This window comes from Mytilus californianus, unplaced genomic scaffold (assembly GCF_021869535.1).
Source record: "Mytilus californianus isolate M0D057914Y unplaced genomic scaffold, xbMytCali1.0.p SCAF_10, whole genome shotgun sequence".
Lineage (NCBI taxonomy): Eukaryota > Metazoa > Mollusca > Bivalvia > Mytilida > Mytilidae > Mytilus > Mytilus californianus.
This window is the reverse complement of record NW_026262582.1, coordinates 60,559,635-60,575,245: the sequence shown is the minus strand read 5'-3', so window position 1 is coordinate 60,575,245 and position 15,611 is coordinate 60,559,635. Positions and strand designations below refer to the sequence as shown.

The following is a 15,611-nucleotide window of genomic DNA, read 5'->3' as shown; positions in this document are numbered from 1 at the left end:
TTAGTCTTTAAATCATAAGATAAAAAGATGATTAAGAATATTACCGTGTCAAATGGATTTTTTTCTGCCTTTGTTGTCGATTTAAATTATCTGCTTTCAAAGACGTCGAACTTTGTTTTTTGCAGATTAGAATTATGCTATTAACGTACCGAATTTTTTTTTTGAAATCTCCACTATGTTATGTGTTACATCTCTTTACCACATACGTTAAGTTGGTGATAGGGCACATGACAACTTGAAAAAAAAACATAAAAAAGCAATTTCTCCCAATTGAATGAAAACATTTGACCCTTTATGAAACACTTGAAATTGATTTTCCTGATTTAACACGTCTCAAACCTACAAAAGGAAAAGGGTTCCGTTCGTATGGAGCAAAAATCAGAAAGCAAAAAACAAAATAAATGAATCTCAGCATCATACAAAATGTATGTGTGTCTGTATGTGTGAAATAGGGTGAGAAAGTATGACCAAATGCATCATCACAAGGACTAAAAATGTAGATATTCAATTTTGAAACATTTACAAGCTACCTAGTTTAACACAAAATGGAAAAGATTATGATAGAAAGGCCAACACAAATAATAGAAAAAGTGGGTAAAAGGAAATAATTATAAAAAGAAGTGTGATGACATTTTACGAGAACAAAAACCAGAACAACAATAAGTATCACCATTTTACCAGACTCGGGATATTTTAGAGCTTGATATCGTAAAAAGACAATAAAGAGCCTGATATCGTAAAAAACAATAGAGAGCTTGATATCGTAAAAAGATAATAAAAAGCCTGATATCGTAAAAAGACAATAGAGAGCTTGATATCGTAAATAGACAATAGAGAGCTTGATATCGTAAAAAGACAATAGAGAGCTTGATATCTTAAAAAGACAATAAAGAGCCTGATATCGTAAAAAGACAACAGAGAGCCTGATATCGTAAAAAGACATAAGAGACCTTGATATCGTAAAAACACAATAAAGAGCCTGATATCGTAAAAGACAATAGAGAGCCTGATATCGTAAAAAGACAAAAGAAAGCCTGGTATCGTAAAAAAACAATAGAGAGCTTGATATCGTAAAAAGACAATAAAGAGCCTTATATCGTAAAAAGACTATAGAGAGTCTGATATCGTAAAAAGACAATAGAAAGCCTGATATCGTAAAAAGACAATAGAGTGCTTGATATCGTAAAAAGACAATAAAGAGCCTGATTTAGTAAATAGATACTTTAGAGATTGATTTTGTAACAAGACACTTGTTTATTGTTGAAAACTTTTGTTGACCTCTATCATGTCGATGTATTATTATCTTTTTTGTATAGGGGTGTTGATGTGTCATTTAGGTAAACCTCACATCTATTTCCATTCATGTTTTTCCCTCTCAGACTAAAGTCGGTATTGATATTGTTTAATTTGTAAAAGCTCTGTATTAAAAAAAAAATATGCAGCAGTTTACCCTATGTTCAAATTAAAAACATATCTTGAATAACTGTCAAATGTGCCATGACACCTTAGAAATATTTTGTGGATTTTGGCATTCATGCTTTATTACTTTCTCACTAGTTAATTTCTTATTACTTTACTGGCCGAACATGCTTTCCCTTCCCTAATATATACTGTCATCTCAAAACTCTTCGGATATCTGAAATTGTTGATCCCTCGTTAGAAATACATAGCAGCATGTCAACAAGCGGAATATTTAGGATAGAACATATCCATTCGTGCAGCTTTGAGCTATAAGAAAAAGAAAAGACAAATATGTGCGTTTTTCAACAAATCATAGATGAATCTAAATGACGACAAAATTTTGAAAATCATTATAACATTGCCTTATAATCTGCCTCCATTAGTTTTTTTTTAAGTTCAAGTTAATGAACGAGTACTTGATCATCATAAGGAAGTATTCAACCCATTTAACTCAGACGCATCCGATCTGTACCTTTTTCATTGGCTATATCATGTATAATGACATATATTTTTACGAATTAATATAACAATACTTCCGACTTTTGGGTCATTTGATACAGTTTGCGTATGATGTCATTGTCGACTTTAAAACAATGTCAGTTATTTGCTTAATATTAATACTTTGTTTTAGTGATACAGGGAATAGTTTAAAAGGCAATAACAGTACAATATGTGAGTACGGAGAAAGGTATAGTTTTAACAATATAGTTTAAAGATACTACAATATTTTTTACAATCTCATTGAATTCTATATATTTTTAAACATTTGGATACAAAGCAACAATATGACCGTTATAATACAATCAATGTTTTAGCTGTTAGAACACTATGCCTTTTTTCTGTAGTTTATTTGTTTTCTCCACCAGACAGATCACAAATGAACACATATAAACTTGAATGAACCAAAGAAACAACACAATGTCTTCAACAAGAAAGAGCCTTTTCCGTGTACCAAGATATAAAACAGCATGAAAATAACTGCACATACTAATACGAATGTCCTTTTAATACTCTTTGATACCAATATCATTGTGTTATACATGTATATAAGGTTATACATAATTAGTTAATGAGGTAATTAAGGGTTAGTCATAGAACGAATAGAAATTCGTGGCGACATGATAACGTGTCTGAAAGATACATAAATACATACAGTTGGTCTGATGTATCTGCACAGTACAAAGAGTTTTAACGTAATTAACAGAAAATACTGCATAGAAACGAACACCATTCTTGTCTTAATTGAAATTGAATTATGTTTATGCATATATTTTTATTACTATAGAAACATAGAGTATTGTTGTTCGGACTATGAAGACATAGATGGTACATGTACAGGTAAGTGAATTTTTGTTAAGTTTAAATGAAAAATTAACAATAATTTCTCGTTTTTGTTATCTCCGAGGAAATGGGGATAACTAACATATATTAAGAATGTGTTATTTTGTCTATTTTCTTGTATATCTTGCTTATTTGAAAAAATACAAATAAGTTCTGTGCAAATCAAATGAGAGGCATTGACATTTAAAGATGACAACATCAAACCGGAAGGATTTGGGTCTGGTCTGCAAAACATAGACATGATAGAGCTGGAAAAACAACGCTGAGTCTTATTTCTGCATAAAATGCATTACAAGATATTTTCCATGAATTAGTCTGTTTTATTGACAATTATTGTAGTCAATCTCCAAAACATATTGCACGCTAGAACTATACCATGTATACCATGTTACAATGTATAACTATGAATTCTGTTCATACTTGAGGATTCTATTGTTTTCAGCAACTTATGAAATAACATTTGTCATGGGGAATGATGGATATGCAAAGCTTTTTTTCAGGGTACATCGAACTACTTTTTGAACGTAGAAGCATACATCAATCACACACGGCAGTACTTTCCCAATGCAATACCGTATTATGATTTGTGACATTTGTATTTCAGATATCTGTGAAATTTCAAACTCGTTTCTACGCTTTCAATTGAGAATATCTAAATATGTACAATTTCAATGTCAGACTGGCCTTTAGCCTAGTAATCGATTATTGCCGTACCAAGTGCTTTACAATGGGTATTTTCCCTTGTACGACTCATTCGTTTCATTTTGGTCCTGTCAATATATATATTGGCCAATCAGGAATGAAAGCTATTTAATTTCAACTTTAGAGCACGAAGTTCGTAATTTGTTTTCAAGAATAAACTTATCCGGCTGAAATAGTCAGTGGACCTCTCAACATATTTTTTTTTCAATCTGAGCATTCTAGCTTTGAACTAATGTACAATATTCCACATTTCATGCTTGAACGAACAACATACCTTTCGAAATGGTTTATTTCTTGAAATCTGGTTCATAACATAAAGTTTCATTTAATCATATTTGTTCATGTGTTTATCAGTGTGCGCAATTGGTTTTATGTCAACAATGGGAAAACCATGTTACCATTGTCCGAAAAACAGATTTGGAGAAAGATGTTTGGACCGTTGCAACTGTAGTGAGATTAAAGAACGGTAGAAGAAAAATATGAATAAAATGAATAATTAAATTTTTCTTTCATATTTAAACATATATGTTATGTAATTTCACGATTTGTCTGTAAGACGACGTTCTGATGGTGACCCAAATCATCGTTTTCTTTAAAATGTAATCATGTGGCTAGTAAATGAAAAAGAAAAAAATATGCACCCTGTAGAAATTCGGTGTTGTGTTTAATAGATATAAGAAGATGTGGTATAAGTGCCAAAGAGACAACTCTCCATCCAAGTCACAATTTGTAAAAGAAAACCATTATAGGGCAAAGTACGGTCTTCAACACGGAGCCTTGACTCACACCGAACAGCAAGCTATAAAGGGCCCCAAAAATGACTAGTGTAAAACCATTTAAACGGAAAAACCAACGGTCTTATCTTTATAAAAAACGAGAAACGACAACTACTGAACATCAGATTCCTGACTTAGGACAGGTGCAAAGAAATGCAGCGGGTTTAAACGTTTTAATAGGTACCTCCCTTCACTATTATCTGAAACAATAGTGTAACATCACAACATAGAAAGACACAATCTGCATCTGAAAATACCCATTTTAGACTATAGCAATCGAATTAAATATGATCCTAGTTCAAAGGCACACATAAAAGTAACCACTAGATAACCACACACTATCATTATATTCATTAATATCAAGGAGTTTACATCATTCTTAAGTAATAAGTGGGTCAAATAATAACTGAGTGCAAATTGTGAACAAGTTTAATAAAGAGAAGGACATTATACATGTTATAATAAATAGTCGTGTGTTAAACAGTCAATAGGCAAATCAATAACTACCCACAGCATAACAAATTGCTATGATTTTAAAACAAAGTAATAATTTCATTAATATTGTATTAGTAACTACGATAAATTGAAAATTTGAAAATGTTTGTGAGCCTTTACTGGCCTGTAAATTTGAGACTATATTCTTTCATTGTTAAAACCCGCATTGGTAATTTTCGATTATGAACACTTTCATTTCAAGTCGGCACAATGTTATTTCAATTAATATGAGCTAAACATAGATATAAGGAGATGCGTTTTGTTTTTAAATCTTTATTAAAACGGCCATTTAAGACCTCATTTAATAGGGACTTTTCTTCAAGGGTCGCTACTATAAGCTACTAAAGGGACCACATAGTATCATCAGAGTAATGTGATAAAGGAGGTGACATAATTGATATATGTCAAATGGATCAACTAATAGCTCTATGCATATTTTGAACTTATTCTTTACAAAGAAGAAAACAAAAACTAGTATTTCAAACTCTCAACAAGCGAATCAATTGAAACTTACCATATAAAAAACCGCAATGATTTTAAAACAACATAATAATGACAATGCCATCGCAAACTACAAAAATAACATCAACAAAAAGACAAACAAGTCCGCAAAACACTACATAAAAAGAAATGATTGAGCAGTTAGAGCCCCACAACAAACAAAGCTGTATTGATGTGCCACGAAAGGGTGAGCATTTCTTGTTCCATATATAGCACCAGTCGTGTGAATTTCCTTTATCCATCAAGGCAAGATCCTCAAGGTAAGATAGCCATTGCAATGTTTATCAGATAATTAGGTTTCAAATATAATGAACGTGAATATGCTAATATATTATTCCTCCTGAAATGCCATTTTTTTATGTTTTTTTTTTTTATTTACGCAGGTGTGGTCATGTGAATGGGTGCGTTTCAAAGTTTGAAATTGGCGGTAGGTATTTTCAGACTATAGCAGCATTTACTTACCAGTTCTTACGACTTTATTTTGATCTGATCATGATTGGTTTTGCTATCGTTATCATGGTTATGATGAAAAATAGAATAAATTCATTGCAAATGTATATGGAGTTCTGAAAAAATACTGATTACCTAACTGTAGCATTGAAGTGAGCTGACCTCAAAAGACAGGTCAAATATCGTCCACCTAACAATTGTAGGTGAACTTGAAGATATATATAATGTTCGTGCAAGCGATGTGTCCTCGTATCAACTGTACATTTGTACCTGGAACGTAACTTTACATTCGAGTATAGCTCCCCACGAAAAAGGTAAAACAAAATTACTGAACACAAAGGCAAATTCAACAAGAGGGAATCAATTTAAACTGATAACATCAAAAGCTCTCAATCAACGGAACAAATGAAAAACAACTGCCATAATCCTGACTTGGTACAGGCATTTTCCGAAAAAAAAGTTGGGTTTAAACTGGTGTTATAGCTAGCTAAACCTCTCACTTGTACAAGACAAACATACATAAACATTAAAGGAGAAGTTAAACTGTTTATATCATATTATCGTACTGAATAGACAGGGGCTTCTTTTGTTTTGTAATTGCTGTTTCTAGCTAATCATAAGCCATTCAATAACTACATAAAAGGTATTTTAAGACCTACGATTTATTAAATATTGCCTACAGCGTTATTACATCAAACGAATAATCTAAATTCTTTTTTTTTATTAGCGTTCAAAGTCAGAATTTTGATTATTTTATTTCGACCTTTTATTTTTGTGCAGACATTTTTCTTTATACTTTTCCTATCAGTAGGACTATCTTTAATAACACATAATTATGTAATATCATTGTAGAAGACGCTGCTTTTTCTACTCAAATTAATGAGAACAGCCTTCCTGAAGCATTGACGGGTAAATGTTTCAGTTTCTTCTTTTGTCATAACAAGAAGCAATCAGATGAAAAGAAATTATCAGATTATATCTCCTTTATTCACAATCATGCACATCTACAATGTGCATGTTTCAACTTGAACACACAATAATACCTTGGATAAAAGGTTCTGCTGACACATTAAATAAATCTACTTCTCACCTACCTATTGAATGATTGTTATCAACATGCTCAACACGTTCAATGAATGTTATTATATGGAGATAATTCCACATGAGGTTCAGGGCAAGTGACCTTTACGTTACCGTTTTGGTCTTCGACGTTCAATACAATATATCATTATAGAGTGTGACATATTTTTAATATTGTGCAATATCATTAAAAGCATGTACAATAAGAACTGTTCGCTTTTTATGATGGATTTATTGTTAAAAAATTACGGTATTCTTCTGTTATAACAAAAAGTAAGCCTTTTACCTGCTTCTCTCTCTCTCACTTTGTCACACGCACAATTTCCAACTGATTTGCATCTTAATTTTCAATTGTTTATATTACGCTTGTAGAAAGTGTTGCTGCAACCACCAAAACAAAGGATGAAAGCCTTTCTGTGACAGCCAGGAATTATCACTTTGCTTACACTTTGTCAGGCAAGCAATTTTTGATTCAAAAGTGATTTATTTGTTTTCTCAAAACAATATATTTTTTTTATATTAGAAAGGTATAATGAGATGAAAGATGAAAGATTAATGTTATTTCTATTTTATTATACTTCATGTCAAAGTGCCAGATTCTAATTGGTGAATACGAGGGAGAAAATGTACTCTATCCTATGCCAAATACTCTATTACCCTTCACGGAGACGCTTGCTCAAGTGTGCGCTTTTATAAATACAGATGATTGTTTTGTACAAGACGATTATTTTATTTTTTTTTGTATTTGAATTTGAATTTGAAATTTAATAGACAGTAATAACAGAACATTCAGTATAATAAATTAAATAACCTCTCAGTTGACAATGTTTCCCGGAGTAACAATCTGCTTTATCACCCTCTCAGCTATATGTTATTTATATATTGTCCGAAGAAAGGTGGAACATACCACGTGACCATTCAAACTCATAAGTATAAATAAACCGACAACTTTTGGTTTTTATAGATAGTATACTCAATAAAATAGGGTTTTATAAACTCAATATATATTGTATCATATAATACACTATGAATAAAAGTTGACAATTAATCTAAAAAAGTACAAATACATGTACATGCATCAAAGTCAGGCCAGAAGAACAGTGATGTGTTTCTCTTAGTACAACTTTTGGCTTTTCACTTAAATTTTGTATCAATTCAAAATGCTAAAGAATGTTATCATATAAAATGCCTTTTAGGGTCATGCCGGATTCTCCAAGCACCAGTAATTACTTTTGAAATTAAAGTTTGACTAGTTTATAATCACACACAGATTAGACAATGAAATAATTTCTCTTTTTCTCTATCTCTTCAATTAATCCATTAGTAGAGAGGTGTTTATTTGGAATTTAGTTAATTAAACAACGAATTTACTTGAAACAAGAGGGACCATACCACTGAGATATTCTTAACTCAAAAGTCGGTAAAAAGTAACAACGTCATTGCAAAAAACTAAAAGACGAACAAGTCCACAAAACACTACATCGATTACTAAAGACTCAGTAATCTTATTTTCGAGTTGTTTTCCGGTAGGGTGAGTGTCAATAAACCTTAAGCTTCAAGTCCAAGTGTAACGCATTGTAAGTTTCAGGTTGAATTTGCCGTGTAAGTAACCAAATACTTATATTAGATGTGAACATGGCTATATCATCTGTATTTTCTTAGGTCATTCGTCAATCAACTGGATATATATGTGTACTTTTGACTTTCATGGATTCTCGATATCGATGTTTTAATTTCTTTTAGATAAATACTCTATTCCTATATGGGAATATATCAATGTTTTTGGGTTTTTGGCTCTGATAGTCTGCTTAAGAACTTTTGTAAGTAAATATGCACATTAGTATGTAATGTATTAAGGCGCTTGACTTGCATTATTTATTCGAAATTAAAAAATTCCTATTCAGAATCTAAGTTTAAGCGATATATGTAAACCTCGCCAGCAACTTCTTTTACTGTAATCTCTACTTGTTAGAAAATTATTCCCATTTAACTGACTTAGATCAAAACAATATTCACGCTATTGCTCAATACAACATAGGTTTATTACAGACGTTATGTAATATATTCTTAGTAGAAAACACAGATGATTCCATAAGAACGCAGGAGAAGGGCCTTCCCGATACACAAACGGGTAACAATTTTGCTTAAGTTTTGATCATGTTAATAGTCAAAATATATTATATACATCTAAATAAGAATTATTGGTTCTACCATTGAACGACATAATTATGTTTAATAGTTTTAAGGGATGTCAACAAGTACACGAATACTCGGAGTATCGCTGGTTAGAGCTAAGTTACGAATACCAAGAGGATACTTCACTTATCGGTATAATGTTTTTTGTTTACTATAATTTAAAAAAAAAATGTATATCAAAAAAATAGATGCAAACTTGTACACATTTGTATACTCTAATTTCATCTCTAAACATGTTTCCGTTGAACTGATATCTAAACGAAAACTCAGTTATTGTTGAACATAAAATCAGTATCTTACATTAGTTATATATCCTTTGTATAAAAAAAAAAAACGCGTATTCCACTAGAGCTACAGGGGAGAGTTTTGATGAAACACAGACGGGTAACACTTCACTTATGTGTGATCAATCGAGAAATATTTGATACATCTTAAAGAAATTTAACGTTTCTATCAATTGAAGGAAATAACTATAACTTTGGCTATTCTGTTTGCCATTTTTGGTTAATAAGGTTTGCATTTGCAAATATATTTGCATTTATCAACACCACAGAGACATTAATTGGCCAACTGTGCATCTTGTGTAGAAAAAATGTCCGTTAATGTTATAAATGTAAGTATGTTTTAGGGATGTCAGCTAGTAGTCAAATACTCGAGTATCACTCAGTGGAACCCATTATCAAATATCATACGATACAGTTTCGATTGCATGCTGATTTTTTTCCGAAAAAAACTGTTTTTCCCCTAGTGAATTCAAATATGCTTCTATAAAAAAACATACCTTCATGCAATACTTTTATAAATAAAAGGGGTCGAAATTTTAGACATTTACTGAAAGTTTCGTTTTTTTTTACATTTCTTTGTTGTTTCAAAAGATATACACATACGGATTTTTGTAAAAAAAACATTTGGAACATCGTCTTCAAATGCATACTCTTCATTTGTGTAAAAAGTCTGAAAATAATTCATTTTTATTAATAATCATGGTTTTAGTAATAACGGCATTTTTTGCTGCATGTTTATCTAATTTAAAAAAAAATCGTCGGTGATTTGTTCATAAAAACTAGTATAAATTAAAAACCAATTGTTCCTCTGAACAATTGAAGGTATTTCCATATCAATTTCCTAAGTAATTGATAAGAAGACACTTCCAGTTTTTATTGGCGTCCCATAATAGGTTTCTTCATATTTATTAAAAAAATATATGGTTTTTGTAAAATTTTGTCTGAAATAAGGGAGAAGATTTGATACTTCCGGTTTAGAAAATGACACTTCCGGACTCATATGATAGCTTTATTTGGACAGATTCCAAAAATTAATGGTTTTTATATACTTTACCCTTAAATTGGAAATAATTTGCAACTCCCGTTAATAAAATGTCATGTCCGGTCTCATATTATAGCTTCATTTACACTGATTCCAAAGATGTATATGGTTTCTATATAGTTTTGCTTTAAATAAGGTAGAAAATTAGCTTATCCTGGTTTATTGAAGGTCACTTTCGAACACAAATGATAGGTTTATGTATGCTTTTTAAAAATAGATATTGTTTTTAGGTACTTTTCCATGAAATAAGTTCAAATTGGCTACTTCTGGTTTACTCCGGGTCACTTCCGGTTGACATTTTGCAAGGTCATATGTCAGCCAACATTTTGTGAAAGAAAAAGAATCAAAGGTTTATACGGCTAACGGTTTATGAGTAACAAAAACATATCGAAACATGTATTTGGTAAAAGCAGATCAATTCTATACGATTTTACCTGACCGCTTTGATCCAAATCAGTCAAATATTCCTGAGGATGTAACAAACATATATGAAAAAGAATTTTGTAGTTATCTTTTTGGTTACGGAGGATATACACTTACAAGACATACAGTGTTTGGGGAGATAACTCTTACAATAAAACAATCTTCAGCTTAACAGGGTTAGTTTCAAAAGCGCAATAACTGTTCCATGTGTTCGATTTATATATCAAAAATATCTAAACGACATCTTGCGAAACAACTTTATACTGCAAGAAAAGGGTATGGCGGAAGAACAAAAAAAATAATCAGAACAAAACCAAAAGGTCTTTCCACGGAAAAATGGAAAGACTTAATAATATTGATACATAATCAAGCCAAATGACATTTTGAAAAAGAGTAAATGGCTAAAAGTATCATTGCATGCTATTCACCACGTGAATCTTTTATTGTGAATTCGTGTTCTTTACAATAACAAATGTTGCTGTTGTTTGATTTTTTTTTATAATCTATATTCAATAGGGATTAATTACATGTTTGATTACATTATTGTTAATCTGGTAAGTACTTGTAGTAAAAGAGCGATTTAGTGTGGTATCTTCCCAAGATAATAATGTGATTGGTTTAATTTACATTAGACAACGACCCATTGAGTGTCATTATGTTTCTATTTTAAGAATATCTTTCCGAGCATAATATTGTATTTTACACACTTACACACAAAAACAAACGCTACATCAAAAATAAATACATATGCATTTATTCTTTTACAGTGCTAAAGTTGGAGTGGATTGTCTACTGCGGAGGAATAGCAGGAGTTATACTGCTGGTTTGGGTCTGTTTTGCTTGTGTGCAGTTCAGGAGAAGAAGGCATACACCAAACACAACAATTACCAATGATGAAAACAGAATTCTAAGAGCTTCAGACAAAGGAAATCAAAACGCATCTGAACAAAAGAAAAGAATGCATATAAACCATACCATTGATGACAACATATTACCAGGTCGAAACACAAACTGTTATGCGTATTGTGAGGTAATGATTGAATCCAGCAGCCAGAAAAGCAAAAAGTGTGGAGCTGAAGCTGCTTGTAGTTACGCTCAACATGCTCAACAATACCAAAGCTTAGTCCCTGCAACTTTGGAGATGCATCATTATAAGTAGAGAACAATATCACAGATATGTTTAATACAGTTACCTTTAAAAAAATACGTGAAACGTTTTTTTATAAAAACAATAACGATTCAAGAAATGCTATGGGTTCATGGATAATATTATCAAACAAACACAAAAAGTATCAGAAATGTCAGGAAAAAATACACTTTGATGCCTTTTTTACACACTATCTTGAATTACATTATATATGTAAGTGTTTTAATACAATTTATGCAGTCCACTTATCTGCTAAAGGATAGGAACGTTAAATTCAGTAGAGAACTGATATTAAGTAGGATTAAACATTGAATTAAAAGCATTGTATTTGGAATTGTAGATAATGAAAATCTTACATTTTGTGCTGCTTATAGTATATTTACATTTACACATCTTTTATTGGCCTGTTTGATCCCTTCATTTGTCAAGTTATTTTTTGATATATTGAATAGGTTTTTCATTCAGTATTAATTTGTTGCTAAAATGTATATATGTTAGATTGTATGTGTTGTTATGCTTGTAACAAATTTCTCTCTTAATAAAAAAAAAATCTGTTGTCACTCTTCTTTTTTAATTCATTGACCAATTGATGTACAGCAATAAAGCTTTTTATTAGTTTAAATTAGGAAATGCTTGGTTATTTTGGTTTAAGGAGAAATACATGTCGAATAAAAAAAAACTTTGTGCCTGTCGAGGTATCATACTTTTATAAATCAAGATAAGTGTTCGGATTCGTTAGGTGATGCTGTTTTGCGTAGTAAACATTATTTATGAGTGAGAACATAGATTAATGTGCAATGACATTGGAAATTTCGAATACATACTGCGTTTTACATTTTGTTCTATGAGGTAAACAGTGAAATAGTTCGATTCAAATGTTATTTAATTGGTGTTTTTAAGTATGTTTCATATAAAATCACACACATCAAACCCCACACACAACAGATGACTCATCAGTGACGCTCGACTCAAATACGTTACATAAATGTTACATATATGTAACGACTGCTCAAAATAAAATAGAAATGTCAAAGTTGATTAAAGTTCAAACACAACGTATCTAGAAAGTGTCATTTTCATTAACTTATAACGGGTATCATCCGGTAAAATGTCAGTGCCTTAGGAATTGTAATAATTATTTCAAAAACGTGTTTGATAAATTCAGAAATTAAAGGAAACACTAATGCTCCAACTTCTTCGGGCAAAATTGATCTTAGATAGATTTATCTATTTTTGTAGATACCGTTTGGTCATATACCTCTTCAATTTGCTACGAATTTTCAAAATCATCAAATTTTTAACATTCCTGAGGAAAGTTAATCCATAAACGCGCTACGGATGCACTCAATTTACATAGTGTTATTTTCATTTTCATTTGCTGATACAAGGTCGATACCGCTGCTGTGAACTGTCTCACAGGGTGTCATCAGGTAGCAGTCAGTGCATCCATCGGCATATACATGATTTATATAACAACAACTTCAAAATATGTGTTGATAAATGTAGAAATTGTAAGAAACACTAATGTTCCAATTCCCTCAAGTAAAGTTGATTTGAGATTTAAGTTACCTTTTCCGTCTATGTTCCTTTTGGTCATTAAGCTCCTAAATGTTCTCCTTTTTTTCAAATCCTTGGCTGTCAGCTTTTTAGTCATGATATCTCCATATCAAGGTTAATACAGCAAACCGGTTCAGATGCACGAAGATATTAAATTGTTTTTTTTCCATATACTACCACCTAATACTACTGCTAGCGAACTGTTACTTACCGGGGGAAGTAGTCAGTGCAACGCCTTTTAAATGATTTATAATAACTATTTTCAAAATCGCAATTGCTGAATTGAGAAATTAATTAAAAGCTAAGGTCCCCTCTGTCTTATTCAAATAAAGCTAACCTTAGATGAACTTGACTAAATGTAGATCCATTATGAAATATAGCCCGAATGTTTATACGTATTCCTACTTCACTGGCTTCGAACTGTAAAGGTTTGAGCATTCCTTGTTGTACTACATCCAGAAAAAAACTTTCCTACGCACACACTTTATAAATAAACTCATCATAGTTACCAGGATTAAAAATGTATACGCCAAACGCGTGTTTCGTCTACAAAAGATTCATCAGTGACGCTCGAAAAACAAAGTTATAAAGGCCCAAAATTCCGAAAGGTTTATCTAAATGCAACTAAGGTAATCTTGTCCTGGGGTAAACCATTCTAAGAATCACGAAAATTTTAAAGTTTTGTAAACAGTTGATTTATAATGTTGATCATATCAATGATAAGTCATGTCGACACAGAAGTTAGGTCTAGTGTTACTTTCCTTACATTTATGTCTTAATATAAACACAACGCTTATTAGTACTGCAACTGACCTCGAAAAAAACGCTTAGTTAACGAGTTTAATGTTCCGGAATAACACACGGCTACAAATTGTTTTAAATGATAGAATAATATCTATATTTTAATTTCCGTCTGGTCGTAAAAAGTTTCCATGGTCTCATTTTTGTCATTTAGCCTTTTAATGGGGTACCCCTCAATTTACGGTTTTTGGTAGTCACTTTAAAATCCAAAAACTAAATGTTTTTGTGAAATTTCCCGCTATTTAAGTAAATATTTTCGATGCACATATCATCAAGGATCATTGGAAAGATGAAGACATAAATATAATACCATTATCGAGTAAAAATTTCAATTTTAAAGTTGGCTGTTTTTCAGATGGAAATTTAACACAATTTTCTTTGAAAACGAGAAAACATATGATTCAAAAACAGTATTTGACATTTGAGAGTACAAAATATATTATTGCGATACTGCATGCAAATTTTGTTGGGCAAATTCCAAACAATTTTGTCAAAAACTCAAAAATAAAAACATCATTTGTACCTTTTTTAATTACGGAAATTTCCTATCCGTCAAACAGCTCCACCATTTATCTTTTCCTTAACAATGAATTTGATAGTTTCGATGTGATTATGTACATTTTCTAGGATAAGTTAATTTATTTTTGAGAGATTTGAATATATATAGTAGTTCTTTCGTGTATTTTCTGTAAATAAGTTATATTCTAGTTAATAACATTTTGACTTTTTATAAAAGTTAACCAAATCCTTCGGATAAGTTGTTTTTCCGGACAATAACTAGTTGAAATTGTGTGAAAAAAAAACATTGTATGTCAATGTTCAACCTCAGAGCAATTAAAATGCACGCAAGCGGTCGGCGAAAAAGTACTTTTGAAGTTTAGCAGAGATTTGGTGTATGACAAGGTGATGCTACAACCAACTTCTCTTGATATTCTGCTTTCCTTGGGCGAAAGAGTTGTGCAACATTCCAGCAGCACCTGCATACGGGGTATATATTTCCCAATTGATACGATATTCCCGTGCTTGTATTTCCTATCATGATTTTCTTGATAGAGGGTTGCTGCTCACAAGGAAGCTATTAAGACAAGAGTTCCAAATGGTGAAGTTGAAATCATCCCTTCGTAAATTTTACGGACGCCATCACAAGTTGGTTGACCGTTATGGAATAACCGTTTCACAGATGATATCGGATATGTTCCTTACGTCGTGACTACAATCCCCTTCCCTTTCATGAATGTGGCCTACCGAATTAGACTATTTACCGGATTTGTTATAACACGAGCAACACGACGGGTGCCACATGTGGAGCAGGATCTGCTTACCCTTCCGGAGCACCTGAGATCACCCCTAGTTTT

General features: G+C 31.6%; 1 protein-coding gene across 1 annotated transcript in view; it reads left to right on the top strand.

Moving 5' to 3' along the window:
• The first annotated feature begins 2,016 nt into the window (after positions 1–2,016).
• The window catches only part of LOC127719115 (uncharacterized), a 56,586-nt gene continuing 42,991 nt past the window's right edge, over positions 2,017–15,611 (top strand). The window contains exon 1 of the mRNA XM_052225139.1: positions 2,017–2,149. Within this exon, the coding sequence (XP_052081099.1) occupies positions 2,055–2,149 (95 nt within the window). The 5' untranslated portion in view covers positions 2,017–2,054. The remainder of the gene's footprint in view (positions 2,150–15,611) is intronic.